This window comes from Saccopteryx bilineata, chromosome 5 (genome assembly GCF_036850765.1).
Source record: "Saccopteryx bilineata isolate mSacBil1 chromosome 5, mSacBil1_pri_phased_curated, whole genome shotgun sequence".
Lineage (NCBI taxonomy): Eukaryota > Metazoa > Chordata > Mammalia > Chiroptera > Emballonuridae > Saccopteryx > Saccopteryx bilineata.
Genome location: NC_089494.1, coordinates 143,535,949 through 143,554,061, shown reverse-complemented (window position 1 = coordinate 143,554,061; position 18,113 = coordinate 143,535,949). Strand labels below are relative to the sequence as shown.

Sequence of the window (18,113 nt, the reverse complement as noted above, 5' to 3'; positions counted from 1 at the left end):
GAGCTCGCCAGCTTGGACCCAAGGTTGCTGGCTCCAGCAGGGGGTTACTCGGTCTGCTGAAGGCCCACGGTCAAGGCACATGTGAGAAAGCAATCAATGAACAACTAAGAAGTCGCAACGCGCAACGAGAAACTGATGATTGATGCTTCTCATCTCTCTCTGTTCCTGTCTGTCTGTCCCTGTCTATCTCTGCCTCTGTAAAAAAAAAAAAAAAAAAAAAAAAAAAAAATAAACATACACAAAACAATATTTTGTTTGAAGGTGCTTTTAGTTTTATAAACATCAATGATGTTTTTACAAAGGTAATTATTATATGTTCAGAAATTTATTATTTGTTGCCATGTCCCCAAAAAGATTTTGCATTTTATAAGTATGTAATCTTGCAGTCATATTTTCTAACTGCACTATTAGAGCTAAAATTGAATTCTCATTCTTTGTATCTCTTGGGTGTACATATTTTCCGTATCTTACACTTTTAGTGATTTGATTACTGTTGATTTCTCACTTAGTTTAAGAATGTTTGAATTCATTTGCTAATATCTGCTTATATGTTTTTATTATATCTATTATTCTTAAATAGATTTCTAGCAATTGAAATTTTGAATTCCAAATTCATTTGGAATGCTTTTAAAGCTTGAGCCATTATCTTTTGCTGGCTGTCCAGGGGAACTTAAGTTTCCCCCACTCTTTAGAGTTGTATTACTGCATTGTCCAGATTTTCACTTTATATTGTTAATTCCTGATAAAAAACCATTTTGTACCTGCATTGTATTATTCAAAGCCATGAATGTGCCTTGTAGCTATGCTTGTCATTTAAACAAAATATCTGTGTTCCTATTTCATGCTAAATTTTTACAATTAGACACTTTTTGCCTAATCAATATTAGACTTATAAGGATACATAGAGGATAGGGCAACAGTGCAAGATTTTACAGCTTGAAACTGCTCAGTATCCAGCTAATTAATCTATTCAGACAGGCCTAATATATTTCCTACTTGATGTGAGGAATGAGCCCCCATCTTTCTGCCGCCTAAATTACCTTAAAATAAAAAAAGTGACCTTAAATTTTTAATAAATTCAGAGTACAGAGAAATCCCCAATCAAAATTAGGCTCCAGTGTCAAAGTGTTAATTATCACCTGGTGATTGACTATGGGTTCCTTCATATTTCATATAACTAACTGCATTTTCTAGACCATCACATTATATTGATAATTCCTGATTAACAATCATTTGTACGCCTAGACAATAAGCTGAGTGTAGCCTTGGTGTTCTCTCTCCAAGTATAACCATAACAAGGATTTTGACCTTCAGCCTGTGATGCACTTCCATTTGTCACTGAGGCCAATGCGGTGTACAAATGGGCGGCAGATTTGGTGACACTTCCACTGTCTTTGGGTCGAGTCCAGGTTGGGAATTTAATGGGTGGAGAGGCTGCAGCAGCACAGTGAAGTTAGTACGGAAAACTACAGGAAGCCAAGCCTCACTGCACCCTTCCAGGAAGCTGGCATACTTGCCCAAGCCATGTTAGCTAAGGGCCAGTTCTGGAGGAAGAAAAGCTGGCAGGTAAGCTCCCAGTGCAGTGAGATGCCCCTGGGAACCCCTTCCAGCTTCTCTGACAAGACGCCCTACCTTTCTGCCCTCAGCATCCTTCTCCCCACCCCTGCGGCCTCTTCTGGGCTTGCACACGCAGCCCTCGCGACCGGCGCTGCAGAAGACAACCCCAACGTCCCCGCCCCCCGCGTGCGCGGCCCCGCGCCCCCCTGTAGGCACGTTGCAGCCTCGGCGCGCCGCCGGCCCCAGTCGCCTTCAACCTCCAGCGCACCTCGGCGGCAGCGAGCGGCGTCCGGAGGAGAAGGCGCCGGGAGGTAGGCGCTGCCGGCCGGACGCGGCGGCGCGCACGCAGGCCTCGCCTCTCCCGGGCCTTCTCCTTCACGCCGGCCGCAGGGCGGGCGCGCACGCCGAGTGACGCTTGGAGGAGGAAGCGCAGCCCTCCTTCCCCTCCTTCACCGCCCCTGGCCCGACGGGGCTCCCCCAGTGCGCCTGTGCGGAGGCCTACTTGATTATGTGTGCCCTCTTCGGGCTCCAGCGTTAGCCGCCGGGTGGAGGTGGGGAGGGAAGAAGACGAGGAGGAGGAGGAGGAGGCGGAGGAGGCGGAGGAGGCGGTGGAGGGGAGGTGGGGGGAGTCAGCAAGGACATGGCTCCTGACTCCTGTACGGAACGTGAGTGACTGAGCGGCAAAGCCCGAGTGAGCGAGCGGCCGAGTGGCGGGCGGGGGCCCGGGACGCCGGGAGGGAGCTGGGGCGCGGGTTGGCTGGCTGTGCGGGGGGGAAGCACTAACTGGCTTGCATGTGTTTTTTAATGGTCCCCCCCCAACTCCCTCTTAGATGGTCTCTAGCGACCGGCCCGTGTCACTGGAGGACGAGGTCTCCCATAGTATGAAGGAGATGATTGGAGGCTGTTGCGTTTGCTCAGACGAGAGAGGCTGGGCCGAGAACCCTCTGGTTTATTGCGACGGGCACGGCTGCAGCGTCGCGGTGCATCAAGGTAAACACCCAACCGCCCGCCTAGGCGAACCCGGCCTGCTCCCAACCGTCACGGCTTCCCCCACCTTGGCAGCAACTGCCAGTTCCCTCCCGCCCCTCCCCCCGCCCCGCCCCGTTCCGCGGCCGGGATTGACACCGAGGGTCCGCTGCAGGGAGCAGGGGGTGTGGGCTATGCATGTGGGAGAAAGTGCGTGTGGCCTGGACTGTCATGTGATTCCGCGCTCACTCTTTCAAGTGTCATTTGGCCGCTGCTTGCGCCCGGTGCCGTGGCTTGGAGACTTTCCGAGGCCTTAGTTGGAGAAGAAGGGGTGCGGGGAGGAGGGGCAGGGGGCTGGGTGTGCGCCCCTTGGTCGTGGTACAGTGGCTGTGGGTTTTTGGCAAGTAGAGACTCCTCCCCCTTCACGCCCGCTCCAGTCTGCCGCAGTGTGTCTGGGGACTTCTTGTGGCATGGAATCAGCCTCGGAACTCCGCTTGCTGCTCTGGGCTGGCGAGAGGCGGACAAGAAGTTGCCTTGCCGCTTTGGATTAGGGAGGGAGGCGCCCACTGCTGCGTCCACAGCTTTAGAGGGGAGATTGCTGCTTCCGACTGGGAGCTTCCTGCGGAGAAGACGGCGGAATGTCGCCGTTGCAGTTGTGCTGCTGCAGGAGTGGCTTGTCTGAGCTGGCCTGGGCTGCTGGATGAAGCCGTTCAGTGGCCTCATCAGGCCACTTAGCTGAAGTGACTGAAGAGAAGAAATGGTGGTGCTACCAGTGACTTGGGGGGTTTATTTCTGGGTGTTTTCACTCTGTGAGGTTTTTTTTCTTTTTTTTTTTTTTAAACAGAGACAGAGAGAGAGTCAGAGAGAGGAATAGATAGAGACAGACAGGAACGGAGAGATGAGAAGCATCAATTATCAGTTTTTCTTTGCGACACCTTAGTTGTTCATTGATTGCTTTCTCATATGTGCCTTGACCGGGGGCCTTCAGCAGACTGAGTAACCCCTTGCTGGAGCCAGCGACCCTGGGTCCAAGTTGGTGAGATTTGCTCAAACCAGATGAGTCAGCACTCAAGCTGGTGACCTCGGGGTCTCCAACCTGGGTCCTCCGAATCCCAGTCTGACGCTCTATCCACTGCGCCACCGCTTGGTCAGGCCGTGAGTTTTTTTGATATACAAAACGTCGAGGACACTAATAAGATAGTTTTCTGGACATTAACGATTTTGACCTTTTCCTGTTCAAATGGTAAGGAATTGAGGCCGAAACAACCCAGATAATTTTTTGATGGCTCTTTGGCTCTCCCTATTATTCTCCAACCTGCCCCATTCCCAATTTCTGAGTCTGGCATCCAGTGAGTGATGAATTTAAGGCTGTAAAATGTGTTTTTTTTGTTTCTATTTTTCTTTAAAGTACGTTCTTTACAGTGGAATCTCAGAGCTGTGAAGGGAGACTTAGAAATTGTGAATTACCTGAGAATGCATTTATTCTCATTTTCCTTTTAAGAAGAGCAAGGTTATACAGCTTCCTTTTTAAAGGAGTAAACATGTGTTGAAACTACATACTGATTTTAAGGAATTAGAAAATGATATATAGTGTTTGCATTCCAGTGATTTTTGGTGCTTTGTGTGGAGGTATTTCTTATGAATTGGATGATAAATTATCAAGTTTTAATAAGTAATTTCATTTCCCAATAATAGAAAATGTTCATTTAAGTGTTAAAAATTTTTGTTGTTAAGTTTTTCTTCTCTACTAGCACTTTTGAATTAAAATACAAGTTTTTGGACACTCATGCAGCATTTCATGGCTGATAGAATATTTTTACTGACGCATTTACAGTTTTTTTTTTTTTTTTTTACAAGGGTTACATGAAGTCCACCGGTGGTAGATTATTATTTTTATTTATTTATTCATTTTAGAGAGGAGAGGGAGAAACAGAGTGAGAGAGAGAGAGGAGAGACAGAGAGAGAGAAGGGGGGGAGGAGCTGGAAGCATCAACTCCCATATGTGCCTTGACCAGGCAAGCCCAGGGTTTCGAACCAGCGACCTCAGCACTTCCAGGTCGATGCTTTATCCCACTGCGCCACCACAGGTCAGGCCCACATTTACAGTTTTTAAAAGGGATTAGAAGTTTACTTTTTTGGAGATTTAAAAATTTGTGCTGATTTTATTTTATATTTCTTCTTATTTTTTTAAGCATGAGAAAGAGAGAGAGAGAGGGGAAGAGAAAGAGATGAGAATCAAGAACTTTTAGTTGTGTCACTTTGGTTGTTCATTGATTGCTTCTCATAAGTACCTTGACTGGGGAGCTCCAGTTGAGCCAGTGACTCCTTGCTCAAGCCAGCAACCGTAGCATCATGTGTATGATTCCATGTGAAAGTTGATTTTATATCCTTTAAATACTTTCCAATATTTAAGATATTTTCAAGTTTTCTTTGAGCATAGTTATTTGAGAATGTCATTTGGATATTTGTATTTTTAGGTTTTGGGGAAAATTACAAGTTTAAGTTAATTAAATATTAATATAAATTTAGAAACAAGTATTTTAGCTATTTGATACATTCATATTACTGGTTGGAGCATTCACATATATTTAGAAATATGTGCTTTTTAAAAATAACAGCTTTATTGAGATGTGATTCACATGCCATATAATTCATCCATTTGAAGTGTACAAGTGTACAATTTACGGGTTTTTAATATAATCACAGACTTTTGCATCCATTACCACAATCAATTTTAGAACATTTTCATCACCCTAACAAGAAATCTTGTATTCCTCATTTCTATTCAACTCCCCAGGCAACCTCTAATCTAATTTGTCTCTCTAGATTTGCCTATTCTGGAAGCATTTCATTTTTACATTTTATTTTTATTTCCTGCAGTATCTGTTGCTCATCTTATTTATTTATGTATTAATGAGAGAGAGAAAGACAGACAGACAGATAGGAAGAGAAAGATGAGAAGTATCCACTTCTTGTAGCACTTTATTTAGTTCACTGATTGTTTCTCATATGTGATGGAGGGGGCTGCAACTGAAACAATGACCCCTTGCTCAAGCCAGTAACCTTGGGGTTTTGAACCTGGGCCTTCAGTGTCCCAGGTCAGTGCACTGTCCACTGTACCACAGCCCCATCAGGCTGTTGCTCATTTTGAAAGGTGGTTTGGAAATATTTTCCTTAGACTTATGTAAAATGTTTGCTATTTAAATTGTAGGATACAGGAATAAATTAATGAATTTCTGAGTTAGTCTATGTAAAAAATCTAATCATGTGCTAAATTTTACCTAATATATTCCCCCATCATAAAATAAATAAAATCGTAATTTTATGCTTATTTAAATGAAATAACAAGATTGGTATTTAAACATTTTTATTATGTCATACAATTTCAACTAGGTGATATATGTGATAAATGTAAATATAAAATGTTTTAATTCTCTACAAAGCAGGTGATTTCCATGAATAGTTTGAGAAGTAATTAGTTTATTAGGGCTTTAATGGGTATTTGATTTTTACCCTGGTTGGATGGGCTCAGTTGGCCTGAAGCGCAGAGGTTGCCAGTTTGATCCCCGGTAAGGGCACATACAGGAGTGGATCTATGTTTTTGTTGTCTTTCTCTCTCCCCCGCCCTCCCTTTCTCTCTCTCAAAAGATAAATAAATAAAGGATATTTGATTTTCTATAATTCTTTAAAAAATTGTTTCCATCCATTGCCTTAGAGAGAGAGAGAAGCATCAATTGGTTGTTCCCCTTAGTTCTTCCATTTAGTTGTGCGTTCATTAATTGCTTCTTGTACCTTCCCGGATCAGGGATCAAACCCTCGACCTTGGTGTGCTGGGTTGACACTTTATCCACTGACAAACCAGGCCAGGGCCCATAATTCTTTTTTCATAACAATTTTATTTATTCACTTTTAGAGAGAGAGGAAAGGGGTGGAGAGAAAGACAGAGAAACAGAAACGTTGATCTGTTCCTGTATGTGCCTTGACAAGGGATCGAACCTGCAACCTTTACATATCAATATGATGCTCTAACCAACGGAGCTATCCAGCCAGGTCTATTCTTTAAATATTTTTTTTAAAAATTGATTTTAGCCTGAGCAGGTAGTGGTGCAGTGGATAGAGTGTCAGACTGGGACCCAGACGACCCACGTTCGAAACCTGATGGGCTCATCCAGCTTGAGTGTGGGCTCACCAGCTTGAGCATGGGGTCACTGGCTTGAGCATGGGATATAGACATGACCCCATGGTTGCTGGTTTGAGCCCAAAGGTCACTGGCTTGAAGCCCAGAGGTTGCTGGCTTGCACCTAAGGTTACTGGCTTGAGCAAGGGGTCACTTGCTCTGCTAGGGACCCCCCCCCACCCCTGTCAAGGCACATATAAGATAGCAATCATTGAGGCCCTGGCCAGTTGGCTCAGTGGTAGAGCGTCAGCCTGGCGTGCAGGAGTCCTGGGTTCGATTCCCGGCCAGGGCACACAGGAGAAGTGCCCATCTGCTTCTCCACCCCTCCCCCTCTCCTTCCTCTCAGTCTCTCTCTTTTCCCCTCCTGCAGCCAAGGCTCCATTGGAGCAAAGTTTGCCCGGGCGCTGAGGATGGCTCTGTGGCCTCTGCCACAGGTGCTAGAATGGCTCTGGTTGCAACAGAGTGACGCCCCAGACGGGCAGAGCATCGCCCCCTGGTGGGCATGTTGGGTGGATCCCGGTTGGGCGCATGCGGCAGTCTGTCTGCCTCCCCGTTTCCAACTTCAGAAAAATACAAAAAAAAAAAAAAAAAGTAGCAATCATTGAACAACTAAGATGCTGCAACAAAGACTTGATGCTTCTCATCTCTCTCCCTTCCTGTCTTGTCTGTCCCTCTCACTGTCACACACACACACACACAAATGATTTTAGAGAAAGGGAGGGAGAAAAAGAGAAACATCAATTTATTATTCTACTTATTCATTCACTGGTTGATTCTTATATGTGCCTGGACTAATGATTGAACCCACAACCTTGGCATGTTGGAATGATGTTCTAACCAACTGAGCTATCTGGCCAGGGCTGATTTTTCATAGTTCTTTAATTTTAACATACATTAAAATATTTTATTTCCCAACAGCTTGCTATGGCATTGTTCAAGTACCCACTGGACCATGGTTTTGCAGGAAATGTGAATCTCAGGAGAGAGCAGCCAGAGTGGTAAGGACTGTTGATCAAAAATATTAAAATATTTCATTGAAATAACTTAGGATGCTACATACTCATGTTTTAGTTTGAAGGGTTGTCAGTCTTTTGTTCAGATATTTAACTTGGGCCAAATCATGACTTGCAATTTTAAACCAATTTTATAAAATATGAAAAGGAAATTGAACAACATAAGTATATGTTGCTGGATACTTAGAGCAGTTAAAATATAAAGTTGTATTTGGGCTTATTAGTCCTACTTACTGGTTTGAAGGTTAAATTGGCTAATCATATAATATAATGGCAGTAGGACATAAAGAAGTTATACTGAAAATTCTGCCAAGTTCTGTTTAATGAATAAAATAACTCCCAAGAATTTAGCGCTTCATATTTTTACTACATCTGCACAAGTGTAGTTTGACTTTGAACACTTAATATTTTTAGACATTCAGTCCCTTTGGCAAGGCAACATAAAGATCTTCCTTTTCTTTGTTTTTTACTTGGCTGGCTACTTTCTTTCTGAACACTTTTGTAAACCTCCTGTAAGAGTGAGGGAGATATGTTTATTCTTTGTGGCCTAAACCATTTTTCTGCTTCTGGATTTATAAGGGAGAAATAGATTTAATCTTCATTAACCATAGAAAAGTATTACCTTTGTAATGTTATAGTTCTTTTGGTGTTGACTAGAGAATTTGACAGAAGGTAGGAAAAAAACACTTCAACTTCTCTACATGTATAGTAAAACCAGAATCTTTTATTTTTGCCTGGGCAAATGGCTAAATAGCCTTTCTAGGACTGAAATTCAGAGCAATTTTTTTTTTTGTATTTTTCCGAAGCTGGAAACGGGGAGGCAGTCAGACAGACTCCCGTATGCGCCCAACTGGGATCCACTGGGTATACCCATCAGGGGGCGATGCTCTGCCCATCTGGGGCATTGCTCTGTTGCAACCAGAGCCATTCTAGCATCTGAGGCAAAGGCCACGGAGCAATCCTCAGCGCCCGGGCCATCTTTGCTCCAATGGAGCCTTGGCTGCGGGAGGGGAAGAGAGAGACAGAGAGGAAGGAGAGGGGGAGGGGTGGAGAAGCAGATGGGTGCTTCTGTGTGCCCTGGCCCGGAATCGAACCTGGGACTCCTGCATGCCAGGCCAACGCTCTACCACTGAGCCAACCGGCCAGGGACCAGAGCAATTTTCTGTTACATTTCATCTGTGTGTGGAAATGCATTGTATCAGAATTATAGCTATTGTTCTAACATTATCATAATGGGGATTAACAAATGGAGGATGAAATCAATCACAAAAATTTTAGGACTTGATAAAGTAGTATGTTGTGATTTAGGCTTGATGGGTCACCAAGCAACAGAAGTTATGCTTTATTAGTAAACACTGACAGTTCAGGTGAGGTTCTTTCAGGGGGAGTCTCAGTAGATTTAGGCCAGAGAAAGATTAGGCAGTAGGAAAGATGGGTACCAATAGAAGGATGGTGCCTGACCAGGCAGTGGCGCAGTGGATGGAACGTCGGACTGGGATGCGAAGGACCCCGGTTCGAGACCCCGAGGTCGCCAGCTTGAGCACGGGCTCATCTGGTTTGAGCAAAAAAGCTCACCAGCTTGGACCCAAGGTCGCTGGCTCGAGCAAGGGGTTACTCAGTCTGCTGAAGGCCCACCGTCAAGGCACATATGAGGAAGCAATCAATGAACAACTAAGGTGTTGCAACGAAAAACTGATGATTGATGCTTCTTATCTCTCTCCGTTCCTGTCTGTCCCTATCTGTTCCTCTCTCTGACTCTCTCTCTATCCCTGAAAAAAAAAAAAAAAAAAAAAAAATAGAAGGATGGTAAAGACTGTGAATGGGCCTGACCTCTGGTGGCGCAGTGGATAAAGCGTTGACCTGGGAACATTGAGGTTGCCGGTTCAAAACCCTGCACTTGTCTGGTCAAGGCATATATGGGAGTTGATGCTTCCTGCTCCTCCCCCCTTTCTCTCTCTCTCTCTCTCTCTTCCTCTCCCTCCTTCCTCTCTAAAATGAATAAATAAAAATAAATTCTAAAAAAAAAAAAAGAAGACTGTGAATGGGAATGGTAGAATGTCAGCATTATTTGCCTCAGATACTACCGTTGCCTGTTTTTACTCCTTTATCCTCTCTGAGGGCATGGTCAAGATCTTAAAATGAATAAGGTAGTTATTTTAAAAAGTTTATTGCATTTTTTGCCTGACCAGGCGGTGGCGCAGTGGATAGAGCGTCGGACTGGGATGCGGAGGACCCAGGTTCAAGACCCCAAGGTCGCCAGCTTGAGCACGGGCTCATCTGGTTTGAGCAAAGCTCACCAGATTGGACCCAAGGTCACTGGCTTGAGCAAGGGGTTACTTGGTCTGCTGTAGCCCCATGGTCAAGGCACATATGAGAAAGCAATCAATGAACAACTAAGGTGTTGCCACGAAAAACTAATGATTGATGCTTCTCATCTCTCTCCGTTCCTGTCTGTCTGTCCCTATCTATCCCTCTCCTGACTCTCCCTCTGTCTCTGTAAAAAAAAAAAAAAAAAAAAAAAAAAAAAAAAAAAAAAAAAGTTTATTGCATTTTTTAAAAGTTTATTGATTATAAAGAGGAAGGGAGAGTGGGAAGAACATTGATTTGTTGCTCCACTTATTTATGCATTCGTTGGTTGATTCTTGTAAATCACTGGGGATTGAACCTATAACCTTGGCATATTGGGACTATGGTCTAACCAACTGAGTGACTTTGCTGGGATGTGGGGGCAATTAAAGGTTTTAAGGAAGAGGCACAACCTCCTTTACATTTCAATAGTGAACAGTTATAAAAGTTAGGGTTCTTTGTAAGCAATGAAAACTTGTTCCAAGCTAAAGTAAGCAAAGGAAGGGTGTTTTGTTATGGAAATGTATGCATGATTTAGAAAGGGAATTGAGTTAGTCTTAATCTTATTTTGCTTTTCTCTGTGTCTGCCACTTTTTTTGTGTGTGTGGTATGACAGAGACAGAGAGAGGGACAGATAGGGACAGACAGACAGGAAGGGAGGGAGATGAGAGCATCAATTCTTTGTTGTGGCACCTTAGTTGTTCATTGATTGCTTTCTCATATGTGCCTTGATGGGGGGGGGCAACAGCAGAGTGAGTGACCCCTTGCTCAAGCCAGCGACCATGGGATCATGTCTTTGATCCCACGCTCAAGACAACAACCCTGTGCTCAAGCCCGATGAGCCCACGCTCAAGCCAGCAGCCTTGGGGTTTCAAACCTGGGTCCTCTGTGTCCTAGTCCAGTATTCTATCCACTGTACCGTCGCCTGGTTGGGCAAGAACATCATAGTTTTAAGAGCAATATAAATCTAGTTGGAGTCTGTGCTGTGAATAGTCTCTCAACTGCTGTGTAATGTGTTGCCTCCTGTGGTGAAATATGTCCATACTTCAGCTCCTTGTATAGTATTTTGTACCTCCTATGTCACGAGACTAAACTGAATCTCAGTCTGAATCTCATCTTCCTGGCTGGCTTGGATGAGATGCCTAGATCACTGATTGGCCATGGCTAGACAATTCAGACCCAGGGAGATCTCTGGTTTTGAGATGTTAACTTTCTTCTCAAAGAATGTGAAGTTATGAGCTGCTGGTATCTTAACAGATACCAGCAGAGTAACAGATACTGAAGAGTAAAAATCCAGAACAATGACATACTATTTTCAGACAAGTGATTTGGTAGTATAAAGAGTGGTTTTGAAAGGGGAGGTTAGAAACTGAAAGACTTAAGGACGCCATTAGTATAAAAATGAAGGAGTAGAAAGGAAGGGAGGGAGCATTTTGAAGGATGAAATGACAGAAATGGATGTTGGGGTAAAGAAAAGGGAATCAAAAGAAGATTTTTAAATGTCAAGGTTGATTGTTCTGGAATGAGTGATACTAATAGTAATATTTATAGTAGAAGGAAAGAAAAATTGAAGAAAAAGAAAATTTTGCCTGACTAGGAGGTGGTGCAGTGGATAGAGCGTTTTTGCCTGACTAGCAGGTGGTGCAGTGGATAGAGCGTTGGCCTGGGATGCTGAGGACCCAGGTTTGAACCCCAAGGTCGTCGGCTTGAGTGTAGGCTCACCAGCTTGAGCGTAGGGTTCCAGCTTGAGTGTGGGATCATAGACATGCCCCCATGCTCGCTGGCTCAAGCCCAAAGGCTGCTGGCTTGAAGGCCAAGTTGCTTGCTTGAGCAAGGGGTCACTGGCTTGGCTGGAGTCCCCTGGTCAAGGCACATTTGAGAAAGCAATCAATGAACAATTAAGGTGTTGCAATGAAGACTTGATGCTTCTCCTCATCTTTCTCCCTTCCTGTCTGTCTGTTCCTGTCTGTCCCTCCTGCCCCCATTAAAAAAAAAAAGAAAATTTCTGTTTTGGGCACATTGGTTTTGATGCTGCTAGGATTTTTCATTGGAAATTTATGATTAAAATAATGGCATCAAGTTAAAATTGGAACAACAGAAGGAAGACTGGGAACCTAATGATATTTTTCTGCTAGAGAAAAGGAAAAGTGAAGACAGGAGTATGGTGTAGAAGACTAAGAGAAAAGGATATCAAGGATGGATAACTGTCAGGAAGGGAGACAATTCAGGTACTGTTAACACAGACAATTAATTGGTTTTCAGGAAAGGATAGATAGTGACATTGCTGTCAAGGATGCTTGAGTAAGAAAAGTTCTTGAGACAGCAATTATAGTTCCCTGGTTTGGGCAGAATGCTCATTATAGGACATTGAAGAGAGTAGAGATTGTAGGATTAGATTAAATTTTGAAATAGTAGAAGAGGAAAATAAAAGTACGGATTGGGGGAAAGTTGGTTGATTTTTAAGGAAAGGTCTTTGTAGGTAGGCATTCATTGTTCAGAAAAAGCACTTGCATTGCTTTATTCACCTCAAGTATGAATAAGTATTTTTGCTGAAAGTTTTTGATTAGACTTAACAGTATTTACTGATCATTATCATAGAGGTTAGAGGTTAAAATACTTACTGATGGGTATTTTTATATTTAATGTGTATTCTTAATTATTTAACACTGGCTGAAGAGATTTATTAAAAATTTTATCTACTTACATAATTTCAGTGAGTACAGAGAAGGTATTTTATATTTTAAATAGTCTATTGTGAAAACATGTTGAAAGTGAGTTGTGCAAAAAAAATAAAAATAACAAAATGGCCAAAAGCCCATTAATAATTTGCATTAATTAGATAGTACTATTCTAGCTCTAAATGAAAGACTTTCTTTCCTACAGGAGGTGAGCTGTAATTTTTTCCTACTGCTTTGCCTCTCTTTATTGCAGCTCTTTCTGGTTTCTTACATTGTTAGGAAGAAACTGCCAGATGGGTTCTGGCCGATAGATTGGTTGGTTCGAGTATTGTACGGAAGCACAGAGGTTGCCAGTTTGAAACCTCATCAGGGCACATGCAGGAACAGTGTTCCTGTCTCTGTCTCTTTTTTGCTTCCTTTTCTCTCTAAAATCAATAAAATAAACATTAAAAAAAGAAAAGAAACTGCTAGATGGAATCAAAAGCAAGGTTTTAAGGATTGATACAGGGTTGTACTATTTTAATTTTTGTTTAATGAAGATATGTAATGCAAGCAAATCATTATAAGTCTATAGAACCATATGAATTATATACTTAACTATTTTAATTATATTTAATTCCAATAAAATTATATTAATTTACATTTAATTATCACAAATAGTTCTGAGCTATACAGAACATAAAATGAATACATATGTGTTCCAAACCCAGAATGAACAAATGTTATTTTTTCATATTTGCTTCAAATCTTTCTTTCTACTTAAAAGGAATTAAAAGATTAAGTTGAAGTACTTTCTGTACTCTGTTTAGTGTGGATCTACAATTCTTTTTTCTTTTTTTGGAGAAAATTAAATTTAATGGGGTGACATTGATCAATACAAGTACATAGGTTTCAAATGAACATCTCTACAGCATTTGAACTGTTGATTGTGCTGTGTGCCCATCACGCAAAGTAAAATCATTTTCTGTCACCATATATTTGTACCCCTTTACTCCCCTCCCCCCTGCCCCACTCCATTATTCTTTAGTGTGTATGAGGTCCATATGTGTGTGTATATATATATATATATAATTTTTTTTTTAAAGATTTATTCATTTTAGAGAGGGGAGAGAAAGTGAGAGAGAGAGAGAGAGAGAGAGAGAGAGAGAGAGAGAGAGAGAGAGGGAGGAGGAGGATGGGAGCAGGAAGCATCAACTTCCATATGTGCCTTGACCAGGCAAGCCCAGGGTTTTGAACTGGCAACCTCAGTGTTCCAGGTCGATATATAATTGGCATACAACATGGTAAAGTTGTACAACATAAGGAAATATGCATATATTGCAAAATGAATACCATAATCAGTTAACATTCATCACATCACATATTTGCAAATATTTTTTTCTTTGATGAGGACTTACAAGATGTACTACTATGTTAGCAAACTTTTTTTTTTTAAGACAGTGGTGGGATGGCAGAGAGACAGACTCCCTGCATGTTCCCTGACCAGGCAAGCCCCTTAAAGAGCAGTGCTCTGGCCATCTGGGACCACTGCTCTGTTGCTTAGCAACTGAGCTATTTTAGCTCTTGAAGCAAGGCCCTGGAGCCATCCTCAGCAGCCAGAGCCAAATAGCTCAAACCATTTGAGCCATGGCTGCGGGAGGGGAAGAGTGGAGAGAGAGAGAAAGGAGAGGGGGAAGGGTGGAGAAGTAGATGGGTTCATCTCCTGTGTGCGCTGGCCAGGAATCAAACCTGGACTTCCACATGCTGGGCTGACGTTCTACTGCTGACCCAACTGGCTATGGCCAGTAGTTGTGCTTTTAAAAAAAGAATTATTTGTACTTTAGACTTAAAATTACTGTTGTTTTTGCTCAGCCCAGTTTCCTTTTTGCTCTATGGCTTATTTTTTAAGTATGTGCACGTGCGAGAGAAAGAGATATAAGAAGCATCAACTCGTAGTTCAGGGGTCCCCAAACTTTTTACACAGGGGGCCAGTTCACTGTCCCTCAGACCGTTGGAGGGCCAGACTATAAAAAAACTATGAACAAATCCCTATGCACAATGCATATATCTTATTTTAAAGTAAAAAAACAAAATGGGAACAAATACAATATTTAAAATAAAGAACAAGTAAATTTGAATCAACAAACTGACCAGTATTTCAATGGGAACTATGGGCCTGCTTTTGGCTAATGAGTTGGTCAATGTGCTCCTCTCATTGACCACCAATGAAAGAGGTGTGCCCCTTCCGGAAGTGCGGCGGGGGCCGGATAAATGGCCTCAGGGGGCTGCATGCGGCCCTCGGGCCGTAGTTTGGGGACCCCTGCTTTAGTTGTTCATTGATTGCTTCTGATATGTGCCTTGACTGGGGGGCTCCAGTTGAGCCATTGACCCGTTGCTCAAGCCACTGACATTGGGCTTCAAACCAGTGACCATGGGGTCACATCTATGATCCCGCACTCAAGCCAGTGAACCCACACTCCAGCTGGTGAGCCCACACTCAAGCCTGTGACCTCACGGTTCTAACCTAGGTCCTCAGTATCCCAGGTGGATGGTCTATCCACTGTGCCACCATCTGGTCAGGCTAGTGATTAGAATTTTTAACCTGTACACTTGATCCAACCCCTCTGAAACTATACAATAAGCTAACAATGGTCCAACTTCAAATACATGCTCCCTTAAAAGTATTTATTTTTATTTTCAGATTTTTAATTGATTTTAGTGAGAGAGGCAGGGGGCAAGGGGGGAGGAAGAGAGAGAGAGAGAAAGAGAGAAAGAGACAGATACAGGAACATCTACATCTATTCCTATATGTCCCCTCACTGGGGATCTAACTGGCAATCTCTGAGCTTCAGGCTTCTAGCTTGACCTGTGGTGGTGCAGTGGATAAAGTGTGGACCTGGAGTTCTGAGGTTGATGGTTTGAAATCCAGCTTTGCCACATACCAGAAGCAACTACTACTACGAGTTGATGCTTTCTGCTCCCCCTACCCCTGCCTTTCTCACTGTCCACTTTAAAAAATAATAAATAGCCCAATCTGTGGTGATGCAGTAGATGAAGTGTTGACCTGGAATGCTGAGGTTGCTGTGTCTGAAACCCTGGGCTTGCTCGGTCAAGGCATGAGAAGCAACTATGAGTTGATGTTTCCTGCTCCTACCTCTCTCTCTCTCTCTCTCTCAAAAAAACAATTCAATTAAAAAGATCAGTAACTTTTATTTTGTGTGTATGTGACAGAGAGAGAGACAGAGAGAGGAACAGACAGACAGGAATGGAGAGAGATGAGAAGCATCAAATCTTCATTGCGACACCTTAGTTGTTCATTGATTGCTTTCTCATATGAGCCTTGATGGGGGGGGTTAGAGCAGAGCGAATGACCTGTTGCTCAAGCCAATGACCTTGAGCTCAAACCATTGACCTTGGGTTTTAAGCCAGTGACCTCTGGGCTCAAGTCAGTGACCATAGGGTCATGTCTTTGGTCTTGTGCTCAAGCTGGTGAGCCTGCACTCAAGCCGGCAACCTCTAGGTTTTGAACCTGGATCCTCTGTGTCTTAGTCCGACATTCTTTCCACTGTGCCACCACCTGGTCAGGCAGTAATAAAATCTTAAAAAAAAAAAAAATGAAGTTTTAACCAACTGAGCTATCCAGCCACTGTTATATTATTACTCTTTTTATGTCTAAAAATATTATTTTATGCTGTGGTATGCTAGTTTGAATCGTAGGGTAATAGTTGTTTTTTGTAATTATGACTTGATTCTAGCTTGTCTTGTGGTATCTCTGTGCAAATAGGAAATATGTTGACAGTCTGTTTATCCTGCTTGATAATTGATCTACTTTTTCATTCTGAGGACTTGATGTGTTTCATCCATTTTTGAAAATTTTATGCTCTATGTTTTCAAATATCACCTTCCCATTATATGTTTTCTTTTCCTGAAACTGTTACTTAGGTTTATGCTTGGGGTCCCATTTTTTTCTTTATGTCTTTTAATTTCATTTATCTCTGTATTACAGATAATCCTTTTAGGTCTGGCTTCAAATTTATGCCTCTGTTCATCTGATCAGGGAATTGCTTTTCTGAATGAATTTCTATTTGGTTTTTTTTTTTACAGAGACAGAGAGAGAGAGTCAGAGAGAGGGATAGATAGGGACAGACAGACAGGAATGGAGAGAGATGAGAAGCATCAATCATCAGTTTTTCATTGTGGCACTTTAGTTGTTCATTGATTGATTTCTCATATGTGCCTTGACTGTGGGGCTATAGCATACCGAGTAACCCCTTGCTTGAGCCAGCGACCTTGGGTCCAAGCTGGTGAGCTTTGCTCAAACCAGATGAGCCCGTGCTTAAGCTGGCGACCTCGGGGTCTTGAACCTGGGTCCTCCACATCCCAGTCCAATGCTCTATCCACTGCGCCACCGCCTGGTCAGGCTCTATTTGTTTTTGTTTTTCAATTTGCTGCTTATTTTGTTCATAATGTCTTGTTATTATCACCTTAAGGATTATATGCTTTCCTTTATTAATTTGAACACTTAAAACCTACTTACTTTAAAACCCTTCAGAGATCTTGGAAATCTTTCATTTGTTTTGTTAACTCAGGTGGTAGATGTGTATATATTTAGTAATTTTTGACTGTGAGTTAATCTTTAGGATTTTTTGTCTTAAAATTCCTATTCCTCTAACTTGAGTTGAAGATGTTGCTGTAGGATTGTTTGCATTTGCTCTGTAACTGTTAAGAATTGCATTTGGCTGCTAGTAAAGACTAGATTATAGTGGCTTCTACAAAATAGGAATTTATAAATTCTTTTATTTAACAGACATTCAGAGAAACATTTAAAAGCTTTTATGACAGCTCTGTGAAGTTACGAGGGGTCAGACCTTTTCTGTTTTCCTAATGTACCAATCTTAGCACATGCTTTTCATTTTCAGAGTTGAACCACAGTCACAGCATGGCATCTGGAACTGTAGCTATTGTGACTGCAGAATGAATTTCCAGGCAGAAAGAAAGGGGGAAGGGTAAAGCTGAAAGTGGTTCTTCTTGCAGCTGAGTTTTTTGTTTTTTAGAGAGAGGCAGACAGGAAGAGAGAGAGAGAAGAAACGTCAGCTCGTAGTTGCATCACTTTATTTGTTCATTGATTGATTCTCCTATGTGCCTTGACCTGAAGGGGGGTGCTCCATCCAAGCCAGTGACCCCTTGTTCAAGCCAGCGACATTGGGCTCAAGCCAGCGACCATGGGATCCTGTCTATGATCCCATGCTTAAGCTGGCAACCATGGGGTTTCAAACCTGGGACTTCAGCGTCCCAGGTTGATGCTCTAGCTACTGAGCTACCACCAGTCAGGCAGCTTGTGTACTTTATATAGAATGCCTTAAAAGTTAAACATTTGCTAACATATTTTTTACTGCT

The 18,113-nt window shown here is 42.6% G+C and overlaps 1 protein-coding gene across 8 annotated transcripts in view; it reads left to right on the top strand.

Annotated features, from left to right (window-relative positions):
• Positions 1 to 1,833: 1,833 nt before the first annotated feature.
• Positions 1,834 to 18,113, top strand: part of MLLT10 (MLLT10 histone lysine methyltransferase DOT1L cofactor) — a 297,166-nt gene continuing 280,886 nt past the window's right edge. For 5 of the 8 annotated variants that reach the window (XM_066279457.1, XM_066279452.1, XM_066279460.1 and 2 more), the window contains exons 1-3: positions 2,163 to 2,248; positions 2,388 to 2,547; positions 7,619 to 7,698. In XM_066279457.1, the coding sequence (XP_066135554.1) occupies positions 2,388 to 2,547; positions 7,619 to 7,698 (240 nt within the window). In that variant the 5' untranslated portion in view covers positions 2,163 to 2,248. Of the gene's footprint in view, positions 2,109 to 2,157; positions 2,249 to 2,387; positions 2,548 to 7,618; positions 7,699 to 18,113 lie in introns of those variants that run through there. The other 3 variants (XM_066279455.1, XM_066279453.1, XM_066279459.1) reach the window with 3 other exon arrangements.